General features: G+C 44.7%; 1 protein-coding gene across 1 annotated transcript in view; it reads left to right on the top strand.

The window, feature by feature from the left end:
- Positions 1-13,073, top strand: part of CLN6 (CLN6 transmembrane ER protein) — a 35,214-nt gene that overhangs the window by 3,859 nt on the left and 18,282 nt on the right. Inside the window, exons 2-3 of the mRNA XM_068275045.1 lie at positions 3,133-3,247; positions 12,972-13,070. Of these exons, the coding sequence (XP_068131146.1) occupies positions 3,133-3,247; positions 12,972-13,070 (214 nt within the window). The remainder of the gene's footprint in view (positions 1-3,132; positions 3,248-12,971; positions 13,071-13,073) is intronic.

Genomic DNA, 13,073 nt, shown 5'->3' with positions numbered 1-13,073 from the left:
AATTATATCCTCACACCTACCAGCATGATGTTTGTAATTATATCCCCCTGGGTTCCTTGTATTTCATTGCATTGCACTGAATGGAGCTGCCAACACTGGGGAAAGTGTTGTCCTGCATAATACAATGCTGCTGAATGAGGAATCAAAGATGGCGGCCGTGATTTTGATCGCGAAAATAACAAAAACTAAAAGGCGTAGGGTGGCGCTTTATATATCGTTGGAAAGAGGAGAAAGAGAGCTTCAAAATGGTATGCATCTTTCCATAGTTACTGCACTGCTCGGAGTCCCTTTAAGTATTTGCTACCTGGCAGAGAAGATGCCTTTGCTCACAGCTCTGGTTAGTAGCAACCACCGTACTTTTGGCTTGACGCAGTACTGTAAATCCTCTTAGTTTATATAGCTCCTTTTTTATTCTTATTTTTAAAAGATTTTCTTGCCTTCTATTTACTTCATCATTCCTCAATATAAAGGTAGGTTTTGAGTTAATTAGCAGTAAATGATGAGTATATATATGGGAAAATTCTACACAGTTTAACTTAATACAAATTTAACAAGCTGTCTTGTCTACTAGCTATAAGACCCAATCACAGTCTTTGCCTTTGGACTTGGACTCTTTCTGGGGAGGGGGCTCCCATTCATCACAAGATGCTAATAATTCTGACTTGCATGCAAATTGTAAACAGCTTGGAATTGGGCCAATCAAAATCAGCAGGAAGTGCATTTGATTGGTCAATTTCAAAGGTCCATACAATATGCGTGCAGGCCAGAATTATTAGCATGTCATTGACCATCTCTGCTCATATCCATGAAAAGCTTGTCATGCGGCTAGGCTGGGCAGTATTGTTCAGTTTCTGAAAGATATATGCTGTGCTGACACAATAAACCACTTGGGTAGAAGGTTCAAAAACTGATTAACAGCCCCGGTGGTGCGCTTCAAGCAAAACACTATAAAAATCCAATATATAATATTATGATAGCACACATAGATGAAATAAGTCCTTATGTTGAATAAACACATTCTTCCATGAAAAACACCACAAAGGATTCGAGCAGGGCTGTGGAGTCGGAGTTGATTCAGAGCAATTTTGGGCACCTGGAGTCAGAGTTGGAGTCGGTGATTTCATAAACTGAAGAGTCAGAGGATTTTTTGGACCATATCCACAGCCCTGCTGAACATTAGACTAAGAAGTTGGAGTCTGAGCCATTTTGGGTACCTGGAGTCGGAGTCCGTGGTTTCATAAACTGAGGAGTTGGAGTCAGATGATTTTTGAACTGACTCCACAGCCCTGGATTTGAGGACCACATCCAGAAAGGCAACCTTGAAACTACTGTGAAGCAAAACACCACTACCTAACCCTCCGAAGTGGGCACTCACCCTTTGTATCTGCCGCTTCGCTAGATGGGTGATGGGTCCCCAAAGCATTGGGGTCATCTTGGCCACTCTGCCTCTCAGGACTCTCTTAGACCTATATATACACCTCTTATACAATTCTCATGTATCAATACATCTCAGCTAAAAAACATCCCGGCCATCATAGCATAAAACCGTATAGGAAATAATATGAATTATAGTGCACACTTATAATAAAATGATGAATAAAATCACACAGTTTTAGCAGGCTCTACCCCGTGCGTGGGCCGTTGGGCTGGCTTGGGTGTTTTCCTTTTACCCCACTTTCCCCTCCGCATCAACCTCCGATGTCACATCCACACCACACTATTTCCACATCAGCTGCATGGCAGTACTAGTCAGATATAAAGGGTGAGTGCCCACTTCTGAGGGTGAGGTGGTGGTGTCTCACTATCTGAGGTTGCCTTACCAGATGTGGACCTCGAATCCGCTGTGATGTTGTTTGGTGGAAGAATTCTGTGTTTTTTCATGATAAGGACTTATATAACATTGTGATAGCACACATCGATAACATAAGGAACATTTAGTTGGCCGCAACACATAATGAGCATTGCTTTGTCATAAAGGAATAGCTCCCGTTACTTTAGTGAATGAAGTGCGAACGAAGGCTTTGCTAAGGTGCAGTAACTGGCTGTAGTTGGTGATGGTTATTACAGCCTGCTTGAAGTTTAGAGTATCGTGCTCTTTGAGGAGTATAACCACTTCCAGCAAAAGTGACATTTATAGACCTCCTACTTGCAAATAGGACGTTTTATATGATTGCCTATTCTGCGGAAGAACACGCACTTAAAGAGGAATTGTGATCAAGAATTGTGATGAAGGAACTTCATCCCAATCAGTAGCTAATACCTGCTTTCCCATGAGAAATCTTTTCCTTTTCTCAAACTGATCATCAGGGGGCTCTGTATGGCTGATATGGTGTTGAAATCCCTCCCACAGTGTCAAGGGCGTAACTAGAAATCACTGGGCCCCTCTGCAAAACTTTGGATGGGGCCCCCCTCCCGTCAGCAGAACAGCGCTGAACACTGAATCTTTGTCTGCCAAACTTTGCATGATTCTTTATCAGTGGCTGAGCAGATGCAGTCATTAGAAAAAAATGTGCAGAGAGTAGAAAGTTTTTCTCTCCTTGCCCTTAGTTTCAGTCTCTCAGGATGGGGCCCCCTGTGGCCTCTGAGCCCCCCTGCGGCTGCATCCCTTGCAGGGTCTATTGTTACCGTGGGGCTGACATCACACTGTGGGAGCCTTGTTGCATTGTGGGAAATAACAGCTGTTTCTAACTGCCAAAAAAAGCAAGCAGCAGCTACTTCCACTGACATCACCTGCCAGCAGTAAAAATGTCACCATATGATAAATGTCAGGGAGAGGAAAGATTTTACAGTGGGCAAACACTGACTAAATCATTTATAGATAATTATTCTAAAAATTAAACACTTTTGTCCATTACGTTATTTTCACTGGAGGTCCTCTTTAAGCCCATGGACGGACAGTAACACAGCTGCATGAAGGCTTGTCGAATATGTTCAGAGGGTTGCAGTGTTGGAAAGGTGAGGTTGAGGGGAATGGCGGAAGCTTTTGGATTATCCACTACTGTGGTAAGTATCTAGTTATTTAGGTTTTTCCCCATCAGGTGCACAACAAAATGATCAGCTGTGAGTTAAATTTATTCACATAACAAAAGACTTCTTTTTGCGACTAAGCAATGTTATATTGTCTTCTATAAGGTTTGGTGCAGTACAGCAAGATGATGGCTCAAGAAATTCCAAATTTCATCTGGATCTCTGGTTCTATTTTACATTACAGAACTGGCTTCTGGATTTCGGTCGCCCGATCGTAATGGTATGTTGTTCATTCATTGGTTTTCGATATTGGAAAGTGTGAAATGTGTATGTGTCACCTTGAACGCTATTCTATATGTTTCATAATTTATTTGAAACACATGAAAAAAAAGAGAACATTTCATGTGTGTCCTGTTTAAACTGCAAACTAGTCCTTAAAGGGAACCTTAACTGAGGGGGGAAAATAAGAGTTACACTTACCTGGGGCTTCTAACGACTCCCTGCAGACGCCCTGTGCCTGCGACGGGACAAACCTCCGGTCTCCCGCAGCAAGCCATTTTCGTTTCAGGCAACTAACAGTCGGTGGGCAAGTGCACCTGCACGGCCCTGGACATGCGTGTCCTTGCTCACGTCGCCATTCTGCCCCTGTGCAGTACTAGATTTCTCGTACTGTGCAGGACGGCGATGGGAGCGTGAATGAGGACACGCACTGGCCCCCGACTGGCCAGAGACAAAACTAGCTTGCTGTTGGTGACCAGAGGATCGGTTTGTCCCGGTGCGGGCACAGGATGTCTGCAGGGGAGCAGTAGAAGCCTCAGGAAAGTAACTGTTTTTTCTCCCCCATTAGTTAAGGTTCCCTTTTTAAAGGACTTACGAGGCCAAATTTTTTTTTAAAAAAATGCAGTTTTACTTACTTGGGGCATCATCCAGCCCCTAGAAGTCATTTGGGTCCTTCAGGCAGCTTTGGTCCTCTCTGGGGTCCTGCTGGCAGCTTGTAAGGAGTGCAGACCTCGATGGGTCACCTGCCTTCTGTCTGTGTGAGCGTATGCACCAACGTCATCTGGAGCGTTCTGGGCCGGCGCAGAACGATCCAAATGACATGGGCAGGTGTGAGTGGTCAAGCACATGCACAGAAAGCGCCGTTGGAGGTCGGTGATCTTTACTGGCTGCCAGCGGGACCCAGGAGAGGACCAGAGCTGCGCCGAAAGACCCAAATGACTTTTAGGGGCTGAAAGAAGCCCCAGGTAAGTAAAACTGCATTTTTTTTTTCTGGCCTCGTGAGTCCTTGTGTTACCCTGTTTTGCCGCAGGGTAGAGGCCTGCGCGGGTCCACTTTTTCATACCCGCACCCGACCCGCTTTCTGGTGAATTTAATACCCGCAACCCAACCCGCACCCGCAGAACCGCTACCCGCACCCGACCCGCAGGACCGCTACCTGACCCGCTACCCGCGACCAGCTTTTTTACATTTTCTTTTAAAGTGCACATTTAAAGTAACATTTAAAGTAAAGTAAGCAAAAGACACCGTCAGAATTAACATATTTGCTTTCACTACCCGCGACCCGCAGACCGCTACCCGCAACCCTACCCGCACCCAACCCGCAGCTTAAATAAATTCGGGTACATCCGATCCGCAATTCGGGTTACCCGCGGGTACCCGACCCGCTGCAGGCCTCTACCGCAGGGTAACGCTAAACCAGTGAAAGTCTTTGGGGCATTTCATACTGTGTATGATGCGCCTTTCATACTGTGTATGATGCGCCTCAATCTAACGCGCAGGCAACACTGGATCATCCATGGGTTAAGGGCCAGCATGCACGGTGACGTTCGGCGACTGGAAGTCATGTAACTATGGTGACGCAAGTTTAATAAACTGTTCGGCGTGCCTGTTGCAGTGCACATACACGGGAGCATGTTGTTTTTTCGGGTCATTTTCTTGTAATAAGAATTTCCACCACAGGAAGTGATTGCTAGAGAGCCTCTTTTAGGTTCTCATTAGCACACATGCATGCCATTACCATGCATAAGCACAAGTATCTGGAAAGGTTTTTATTGGCGTTGTGGTGCAATGGGATAATCTGCTTGCACCGCAACAAAACCGACAGTTTCTAGTGTAAAAATGGCCTAAATCTCTCCAGTAGGCAAATTGGCAACAATAAAACCTATATTATTGGTTGTGAAAGGGTAGGGAAATGTAAAGCTTTTGTTTGTGTTGCCATTAAGAATTCCCATAGTCCTTGACAGTGTCATTGAAGGAAAAAGTGAAAGAAAATCTTTCCAGAGAGGGAAGAAGCATAAGGGCCCGTTTACACTATCACGAATTTGCATGCGGTGCCCGCATGCGAATTCGCATAGCCAGTGCAAGTGGATGGGACTGTTTCCACTTGTGCGTTTCCCCGCACGTTTTTCTGTGCAGAAAAAATCTGCAGGGTAGGGCCCTCAGAATTTGCCTGCGTGTGGAATGCAGGCGAATCGCACGCAATGTATTTAATAGGGAAATCGCATGCGTTTTCCCCATGCGTTTTTTGCCGCGATTTCGCATGCGATTTCGCATAGGTACCCATGTTAATTCACACAGGCAGTGACATGGTTAAAATCGCATCACCCTTACCTATGCGAAATCGCATGCGAAATCGCGGCAAAAAACGCATGCGGAATCGCACCCGCATGCGATTTGCCTGCGGTGATTCGCCGGCGATTCCGCAACGCTATAGTGGAAACGGGCCCTGAATAAATAAAAAATTCAAAAGCTTACGGAGATTCTAAGCTTTATCACTTAATCCAAACTTTTAGAGAAGAGAAGAGAAAAAGTTTTGGCAGTTGTTTGACTTTAAGAAATTCCTCTCTGAAATGGCAGGAAAGCGAATACAGTAACTTAATATTACTCCCACAACAGGTGACATGTGGGCTTCTGACTTCTCTGAGGAAAAAAACCTTGTAGTGAAACATAATATTGCAGTTTTGTATGTATGCCGCTACTTAGACTCACAGGCTCCTCATTGCGTTTTATGTGGATGGTGCTCTGCCATGTCAGCGCCAGGCAAGTCCTGAGGCTGCAGGGAAAGTTTTTATCATCTTGAAAGGTGCTGATGGAAGGGCGTTTAAGGCTGTGAAAGGTGTGCATTAGTGTCACACTATCCTGTCGGGTAACATGAGGCTACTGGGTTATTTGGAGTGGGTTACCTTTATATTGCCAGCTGATCTTGTACCAGCTGGTTGCATGAGGACAGGCCTAACTTATGAACTCTTCTGGTACCTGAAGCTGTTCTTGAGTAAACAAAGCCTTGAGTACCTGTCATGTGGTATTGCAACACTACAAACATGCCAGAATACAATGCATAGTTCTCTGTACACATACAGACTGGGGCATAACAGATGGCTTAAGCCTCATACACATGTATGAGGCATATCGCCCAGTTTGGATTGGGATCTAAACTCTTGGGTCACATTGCAGGGCTGAGTGGGTACAGATGCGTTGCTAGCCTGCAGGCAACACAAAATTTGAGGAGAAATGCCATGAGTCTTACCCTAAAGATGTACAAATCAGTGCTGGGTCCGGAATCAACAAATTTCATAAAGCACTTATGCTGAAACATTACTTATGGCCATTCCTACTGCTTAACCTCCCTGCCGGTTATCCCGAGCTCAGCTCGGGGTAACCTGCCGCGGAGGATTCCTCAGGCCCTGCTGGGCCGATTTGCATAATTTTTTTTTTGTTACACGCAGCTAGCACTTTGCTAGCTGCGTGTAACTTACGATCGCCGCCGCTCCCCGCCGATTCGCCGCAACCCGCCGCGACAGAGGGTGTCCCCCCCCCCCGAGACCCGTGCGCTGCCTGGCCAATCAGTGCCAGGCAGCGTCGAGGGGTGGTTCGGGACTCCCTCTGACGTCACGACGTCGATGACGTCGGTGACGTCATCGCGCCCGTCGCCATGGCGACGGGGGAAGCCCTCCTGGAAATCCCGTTCAGAACGGGATTTCCGGATGGGTATATGCGCCGGCGGCGATCGGCGCATTCGGGGGGACGCCGCAGGGAGGGGGGAAGCATGTAGCTAGCGCTAGGCTAGCTACATGCTAAAAAAAAAAAAAATAATGCGAAAAAACACCCTCCCTGCCGTGCGCAGCATTTTTTTATAACGGCAGGGAGGTTAAAGGGAACCTAAACTGAGATGGATATGGATGTTTCCTTTTAAACAATACCAGTTGCCTGGCAGTCCTGTTGATCTCTTTGGATGCAGTAGTGGCTGAATCACAGACCTGAAACAAGCATGCAGCTAATCCAGTCTGACTTCAGTCAGAGCACCTGATCTGCATGCTTGTTCAGGGGCTGTGGCTGAAAGTATTAGAAACACAGGATCAGCAGGAGAGTCAGGCAACTGGCATTTATTTTAAAAGGAAAAAGCCATATCCTTCGCAGTTTAGGTTCCCTTTAAAGGGAACCTGAAGAGAGAAGTATATGGAGGCTGCCATATTTATTTCCTTTTAAATAATACCAGTTTCCTGGCAGCCCTTCTGATCTGTTTGGCTTCAGTAGTGTCTGAATAACACCAGAAACAAGCATGCAGCTAATCTTGTCAGACCTACAACAATAATGTCACAAACATCTGATCTTCATATGCTTGTTCGGGGTCTATAGCTAAAAGTATTAGAGGCAGAGGATCAGCAGGATAGCCAGGCAACTTGTATTGCTTAAAATGAAATAAATATGTCAGCCTCCATATCACTCTCACTTCAGGTGTCCTTTGAACACTGTCTGCCTTATCCAACATGAATCTGCCATATCCCTGTAAAATGAGGGGATTGTAGTGGAGAGGTATGCAGGGCAAAGAACAGATGCCAAAGTAAGATACTTTGTAGAAAGGATTGACGTTGCCTCCCTGTTAGCACCAACCTTTGGGTGTCTTTTGAAGGGACTTCACATCCTATGGGTGTGAGCTAGAGAGAAGTAATCAGCTCCTCTGAATCCCTGACTAGAAACAGGGGCAAAACCATGATTTTCAAGAGGTCTATTCCTGAAAGGTCTCCCTCAGCGACACACAATATAATAATATGGTAGTACATCATGCTGGGTACACATGATGCAATTTCCCGTTCAATTGACGGGATTTGCTCCTGATCGACAACGGGATCGATTGGTAGCAGTTTGTTTACAGATAATGAGGACAGCAGACATCTGTAATGATGGGGGAAGTGAAACCTTCTGCGAGGTCCCCACTTCCTTCTTTACTAGCACACAGCAGAAAACAGGGCTGTGCACATACCTGGCTCTGTGCTCCCCAGAGCTGCTCCATGCTCTGTACACACGCTGCTGCTACATCCAAAGTCAACTGTAGCAGGGAAAGAAAGGGGGTGGGGCTGTGAGCTGCAGGATGCCTGCAGATATTCTGGTGTCTCAACTTGTGCCCGTCCCCAGACACTGCACCAGCCCCGGTTTGAGAGAGAATCCTGGGCACCAGTAATTCCCTTCCCCCCCCCAACTCTACACTAACTCCTCAATTAAAAAGAAAAAAAAACTACAGCCATCATACTACAGTAACATGATTCACAAGAAAGCTACAATAATAATATACTGTACACTAGCTGCAAGCATCATCCTTTAATGGAAAAAAAAACATAAAACACACACACAGTTTGCTACATTTAGTGCATTCATTACTAAATTTCCTATTATATATATATTTTTTTTACAATCACCATTAATTCATTGAAGAAAAAATGTCCATCAAATAATAAACCACACCAAAACCCACACAACACTAATTTACTAAACAAAGAAAACTAATCATTACAAACACTAGATTACTTACATGTCTGGCGAGAAGCTACACAGAAGGCACACACTATCCATGCACAGTGTCTGTTCCAATATTTCCTCCATCCTGTTTACATGACTCTACAAACTTTGTTCTATGGCCATGCACTTGGCTTCTCCTCTTTTTCAGCCTCTGGTGTTCTGTTTTTGTTTTGTTTGTTTGGCACACTACTGCACAACATCACCGCCCAAATCCAGTCCCCCTTCCATAAGCAGCCGCCCACTGACATACCTTTCACCACACCTACAAGTTTAACTTGTCATGCCTCAACACTTCAGTACACATGTCCAAAATTCCAGCCAATCTTAACAGTCTTTCCAATATTCCACCATTTTTAGTCGCACTATGATAATGTATTCAACCTATTGCACCTGCCTCTCCTCCAGAATACGAATTGTAAACCAAAAACATAGGTGCCATAAAAAATCCCATGTACCAAATCCCTTAGTTATCATTATTTTTTATTTATAGATCGCCAACATCTTCTGTACACAGTGCCAAAAAAAAGTTGTGCGGGAGAATGGATACATGAGTTGTTCAGAACTCTGTACAATCAAGACATCCAGCAATTCGAATACATACATAGTTGATGTGTGGTTTGAGAGACATTATCAATACCGGTACATGAATAAGGGTGCCCATCCATTAGTCGATATTACAGAACGATCGCCCTTCCAATTTGATCACTTTGTCAAATTAGAACAGAATCTGTGCCGCAACTTGGACTCCTGATCGATCTTTTGATCAATATCGGACCAAAATCGGTCAAATGGATCAAGCAGGAATGGCAGAAAAAATCTCTGCCGCAAGGGCTCAATCGAGTGTGTGGCGCGCCGGTAACAGCATTCGATATCACGACCACTGACACATGGTGGACCCTGGACCGGTCGCCCCCCAAATGCCCGTGCTCAATGTTTTAAAAACTCAACTGGTGCAACTTCTGTTACATCTACATTTGGGGGAGGCGCGGTGGCGTCACAAGGCCGATTACCGAAAGATTTCATGCTGAACTTAATCGGGAATCACTCTTATGGTTTATGGCGGCCAACAGATATCTCTTCTATCAGAGAGAGATCTGTCTCTTGATCGATCAGTTGCCAAAATCGCATGATGTATGGCCACCTTATGCTGGGAATACACCATGAGTTTTTTCGGCAGATAAATGGCTCGATAAATAATTTCCGACAGGTCTGATCTGATTTTGATTGTTCTTCTGATCGACTTTCTGATCTCTTTTATTCAAATCGATCAGAATAACGATCAAAAATCAGATCGGACCAGTCGGAAATTATCTATCGAGCAATCTATCTACCGAAAAAAAACTATCTTGTATTGCTAGCATTATGCTAGGTACACACAATGCAATTTTCTGACAGATTTACTGTCAGATCGACTATTTCTAACATGTCAGATCTGATTTTCCGAACGATATTCCAGAGGTGAATGGAAAATCGATCAGAAAATCGTGTGGAAATCAGATTGGACATTTTGGAAATAGTCGATCTGACTGTAAAGGTTCATACACACCTACCAACTATCTGTCAAACTATCTACCAAACTTGTCTGTTAAGCCCCATACAACTTTCGTTGTGAAACAAGTTGAAACCACTAAAAAAAAGTATTTTGCTATTATTCAAAAAAATAGCAAAATACTTTTATTAGTTGTTTCAACTTGTTTGACAACAAAAGCTGTTTGACAATTGTGCTGCATAAAAGACCGCGGTTGAGCGTGTGAATGAGGCTTAACAGACAAGTATGGCAGATAGTTGGACAGATAGTTGGTAGGTGTGTATGAACCTTAAATCTGTCAGAAAATTGCATAGTGTGTACCTAGCATTACACTGGGAGTTATGTTATCTTTGTTTGACAATGATCCCTATTCAAATGCATGCTCAGTATGCAGAGAAACAACAAATAAACAAGCTACTTACAGGTGGTAATAAAAACGTCAAACAAATGTTCTCCATTCACACAGTGCATGCTTTTACTCTAAATTAAATTTGTTTATCTCTCCATTGTTCTATTGTTCTGCAATCCAGTTAGTATGGTTAATTAGAATTTCTACCTAATATTTTTGTTGCATTCTTTATTGATATATCTATTGTGAGCGAGGCTGTGGAGTCGAGCAGTCGGAGCAGTTTTGGGTACCTGGAGTCCGAATTGGAGGTTTTGGAGGTTTGATAAACTGAGAAATCGGATGATTTTTGTACCAACTCCACAGCCCTGATTGTGAGGGACCAGCATCAACTGGCAGGCTTGGCAGAAAGTGAAACAGGCTCAGCTATAGTTTGAGGCAGGAAACACACTTGACTGTTTTCGTGCGCATTTACTGCACAGAAAACTGAGAACTCATGTTAATCAATAGGCTAGTTCATACTTGATATGTTTTTCGCGGCAGAATAAGAACTGACATTCTGCATGATGACTCTGCACATTCTGTCAGTTTTCTCTATCAATTACATCAGCTGCTGTGAAAAAACGCACGTGTTTTCCTGCATAGGAACACACTTGGTGTGCAGAAAAAGTATGCAGAAAACCGTGGGCAGAAAACTGAAAGACAAGTGTGTTCCCTCCCTCTAGGAAACTGTTGTGCTTTTTTTCCACAGCAAAGTGATACAAACGAAAGGTGCAAACAAGTCCACAGCAAAGCAAAACCTTACTTGAGGTGCAGCGTACCAAGAATCAGCATTTCCAAGCAAAAGTTCAAATAAAATTGAGCAGCCTTTCCTTGGCACAATTCTTGTTTTTCAAAAACACATACCACACAGCCAGGAAGTGTTCACTGTGAAGCTGACAGGTGAAGGTAATACCTGGAGTACAATTCCATCCAGGACAGGACAACCAGAAGCTCTCACCCTCTCTGCTTCTGGTCAGCTCCAGACCCAAGGTGAGACTTGGCAAAAACCTGGCATAGCCAAGCCACTCAAGGATGAGGATTCCTATTGGTCATTTCCAATCCAATGGGAGCCAGATGCTTCTGCAGTAGACCCAAGCGGCGTTAAATCTGAATGTGACAGTGGCAGGTGAATCGAACAGGTGGCGACACAAACGGTTCAGATGCACAACGGAAAGTAGTGTGATTGAGGCACACAGACATGTGACGGAACACAGTGTATCCTGAGCCGATGCTTTGTGGAGGCGTCGTTCTGCATTCTGCATCCCAACAGTGTGAACAGCGGGGGAGGGGGGGGGGGGTGGAAGAAGCCCCATGAAAATTAAACTAGCCAGATCAGGGATGCGACACGGGAATTAAAAAAAAAAATGTGGTTTTTTTTTTTCGTCTTGGAGGGTAGTAGAAGGGAGGTATGTTGCACCCAGAAACTGACACTACATGCAGTAGCAGCTCCAGAGGTTGAGTAGCTTGGCTATGCCAGGTTTTTGCCAAGTCTCACCTTGGGTCTGGAGCTGACCAGAAGCAGAGAGGGTGAGGGTGGGAGCTTCTAGGTTTTCATGTCCTGGGTGGAAATGTACTACAGGTATTACCTTCACCTGTCAGCTTCACAGTGAACGCTTTCTGGTTGCGTGGTGTGTTATTGGAAAACAAGAATTGTAATACTCATATGATGTCCTGTTGCCATGGAGATGCGATGCGGGAATCGGTGATCGAGGTCAGTTTCAAATCTCCCGCCGCCTGCAACTCTGCATTGAGGGGGGGGGGAGAGGAATCTGTCCGCCTGTCGGCGGGCTGGAGTAACAGCGCACTGCGTAGTTTGCCCAGCACTGTGCTAGGGCTATGATCTGTATACCAGCCGTTCTCCTCTTTAGTGGACCAAGCGGCGGTGCAACCTAATGTGACATCGGCAGATGAGTAAAATTAGCAAACTGTACGTGGCGACCAGCATAGTGACAATGGACACCGTCTATTCTCATAGCGTTCCACTGATTCCGTTGGCATTTATTTCATTGGCGATCCGGAATTATCGTGAACTGCGCATGCTTGCAATAAATAAAAAGATCCATTCCGAACAGCCTGATGTGAATGGATCCTATTGCTTTGCATAGGATCCCTTTGCCCGCCATTCATTCTGTTAAGTCCTGCTTAAATTGCAGCTTTTGTTGAATTGAACAGAAAGTTCTCCCCTTTAAACTACAAAAGAAAGTTGGAAAACATGATTGCAAAATCTGAAGTGAGATTTATTTTATTTCAAGTTCCTACAAGTACTGCTAAGATGCTCCCTTGATTTCTCTGTAGATTATCCTTCCCCTGGATTGGTTTCCACTGAATAAGCCCAGCGCAGGGGACTATTTCCACATGGCGTATAACATCATCACCCCACTACTGCTTCTGAAGGTA

This window comes from Hyperolius riggenbachi, chromosome 3, assembly GCF_040937935.1.
Source record: "Hyperolius riggenbachi isolate aHypRig1 chromosome 3, aHypRig1.pri, whole genome shotgun sequence".
Lineage (NCBI taxonomy): Eukaryota > Metazoa > Chordata > Amphibia > Anura > Hyperoliidae > Hyperolius > Hyperolius riggenbachi.
Note: the sequence above shows the minus strand (reverse complement) of the source record. Positions and strands in the feature narration are given on the sequence as shown.